The following is a 2,500-nucleotide window of genomic DNA, read 5'->3' as shown; positions in this document are numbered from 1 at the left end:
AGACAGATGTAGAGAGAGAGAGAGACAGAGGTAGAGAGAGAGAGAGAGACAGAGGTAGAGAGAGAGAGAGACAGATGTAGAGAGAGAGAGAGACAGAGGTAGAGAGAGAGAGAGGGAGAGAGAGAGTGAGATTGAGAGAGAGGGAGAGATAGAGAGAGAGGTAGAGAGGTAAAGAGAGAGGTAGAGAGAGAGGTAGAGAGAGACAGAGAGAGAGACAGAGACAGAGAGAGAGACAGAGAAAGAGAGAGAGAGACAGAGACAGAGAGGTAGAGAGAGGTAGAGCGAGAGAGAGAGAGAGAGAGAGACAGAGAGAGAGAGGTAGAGAGAGACAGAGAGAGAGAGAGAGAGGTAGAGAGAGGTATAGAGAGAGAGAGAGAGAGAGAGAGAGGTAGAGAGAGGTATAGAGAGAGAGAGAGAGAGAGGTAGAGAGAGGTATAGAGAGAGAGAGAGAGAGAGAGAGGTAGAGAGAGGTATAGAGAGAGAGAGAGAGAGAGAGAGGTAGAGAGAGGTATAGAGAGAGAGAGAGAGAGGTAGAGAGAGGTATAGAGAGAGAGAGAGAGAGAGAGGTAGAGAGAGGTATAGAGAGAGAGAGAGAGAGAGGTAGAGAGAGGTAGAGAGAGGTATAGAGAGAGAGAGAGAGAGACAGAGAGAGACAGAGAGAGAGAGAGAGAGAGAGGTAGAGAGAGGTATAGAGAGAGAGAGAGAGAGAGAGAGGTAGAGAGAGGTATAGAGAGAGAGAGAGAGAGAGAGGTAGAGAGAGGTATAGAGAGAGAGAGAGAGAGACAGAGGTAGAGAGAGGTATAGAGAGAGAGAGAGAGAGACAGAGAGAGACAGACAGAGAGAGAGAGAGAGGTAGAGAGGTATAGAGAGAGAGAGGTAGAGAGAGAGGTAGAGAGAGGTATAGAGAGAGAGAGAGGTAGAGAGAGGTAGAGAGGTATAGAGAGAGAGAGAGGTAGAGAGAGGTAGAGAGGTATAGAGAGAGAGAGAGAGTCTGTTTTCACTTCCCACACAACAACCACAGAAACCAGAAGTGGGCGTGGACACTAACAACAAACAGTAGCTCTCAGTGAGTCTCCACCAGAGATGAGTTCAGATCAGAGGATCAACATGGTTTTTACTTGTTGGTTCATCACAAACACACTCACACTTCCCGCTCATCGTGGTTACCGTGGTTACTTGTTGGTGAATTAAACTGTTTTATGAGCTTGTATTGTATTTCACTGAACGAACACGTTTCCTTCACGTCTGCAGAATATGATTAATAAGCCGCGGCTCGTCAGCGCTTCATCACAGTCTGTTCCTGCGACACTTGTTACTTTTATCAGAAGACTCGCAGCTCCTGTGATTTAGATCATCAACACATGTGATGCTCGTTCCTCTGCCACACACTGTGGGACTGGAATACAACAACACAAGGGTGAAACTTTACGACAGATCACGACAAGAGTTCTTCTTTACTGGTGTCTTTGATTTAATGACTCGCAGCACGGAGTCTTGAAGGTCTTGAAGTGAGTGAGTTCTTGGTTTCCTGGTCACATGATATCTACACGTATTCATCTGCACAGCCTCAGAGCAGCAGGACGCCTCGGTTCAAGTACGAACCACTACATCTGTTTATTAAGTGAGGGAGGTCAGCCACGTGTGTGTGTGTGTGTGTGTGTGTGTGTGTGTAGGCATACCTGAGCCTGTTTTTGCTTGTGTGTGTGTTTTCAAGGGTTTATGGACGGATGATAGTTTGATTGATGTTTAACCTACAGCTAAGTAAACAAAGGATTTGAACGCATCACAGGATGACAAGGGATGGAAAAATCCTGACGGAGCCTGTGATATGAAAAAAATCTGTAGGTAATTCTGAGTGTGTGTGTGTGTGTGTGTGTGTGTGTGTGTGTGTGTGTGTGTATGTTCAAATACATGACATCTACTTTGAAGCAGGGTATCAGCATGTAGCTACAAGATTTTCTCTGGGCTTAGTTTGACTGTGATAGACAGGGAGGGGGGAGGAGAGGGGGGGGGGGGAGAGGGGGGAGGAGAGGGGGGAGGAGAGGGGGGGGAGGAAGAGAGTGTCAAAGAAGAAGTTTAGAGAAGCAAGGGTGACATGGGTGAAGACAGAGGGAATAAGAGACAAATAAAGAGAGAGGACAGTCGGAGGTTGTCCTCTTGGTGTGAAAGCAGCCAGTGTATGAGGGACTGGAGGGGGGGGGGGGGGGGGGGGGGGGGGTAAAGAGAACGAGTCTGTTTGAAGTGAACATGAACAGAGACGGCCTTCATGGTGGAGCTGCCACACACACACACACACACACACACACACACAGACACACAGACGCACAGACACACACACACACACACACACACACTGGGTGGTTTCCAAGGTGGAAAAAGACCGTCAGTGTAAAACATCTGTACACCTCCACACAGTTTCCCGCCTGTGCAGCGAGCTGTTAAGAGACGTGTTGTTATCTTAGTTTTGTTGAACGCAGCCTACCGATCTTTGAAGGCCTTC

At 47.8% G+C, this 2,500-nt stretch overlaps 1 protein-coding gene across 1 annotated transcript in view; it reads right to left on the bottom strand.

The window, feature by feature from the left end:
• vwa8 (von Willebrand factor A domain containing 8) overlaps window positions 1–2,500 on the bottom strand; it is a 64,674-nt gene that overhangs the window by 12,079 nt on the left and 50,095 nt on the right. The window contains exon 39 of the mRNA XM_056389318.1: window positions 2,483–2,500. This exon is cut by the window's right edge and continues 139 nt beyond it. Coding sequence (XP_056245293.1) covers window positions 2,483–2,500 — 18 coding nt within the window. The remainder of the gene's footprint in view (window positions 1–2,482) is intronic.

Source organism: Seriola aureovittata, chromosome 11 (assembly GCF_021018895.1).
Source record: "Seriola aureovittata isolate HTS-2021-v1 ecotype China chromosome 11, ASM2101889v1, whole genome shotgun sequence".
Classification (NCBI taxonomy): domain Eukaryota; kingdom Metazoa; phylum Chordata; class Actinopteri; order Carangiformes; family Carangidae; genus Seriola; species Seriola aureovittata.
This window is presented reverse-complemented; position numbering and strand designations above follow the sequence as displayed.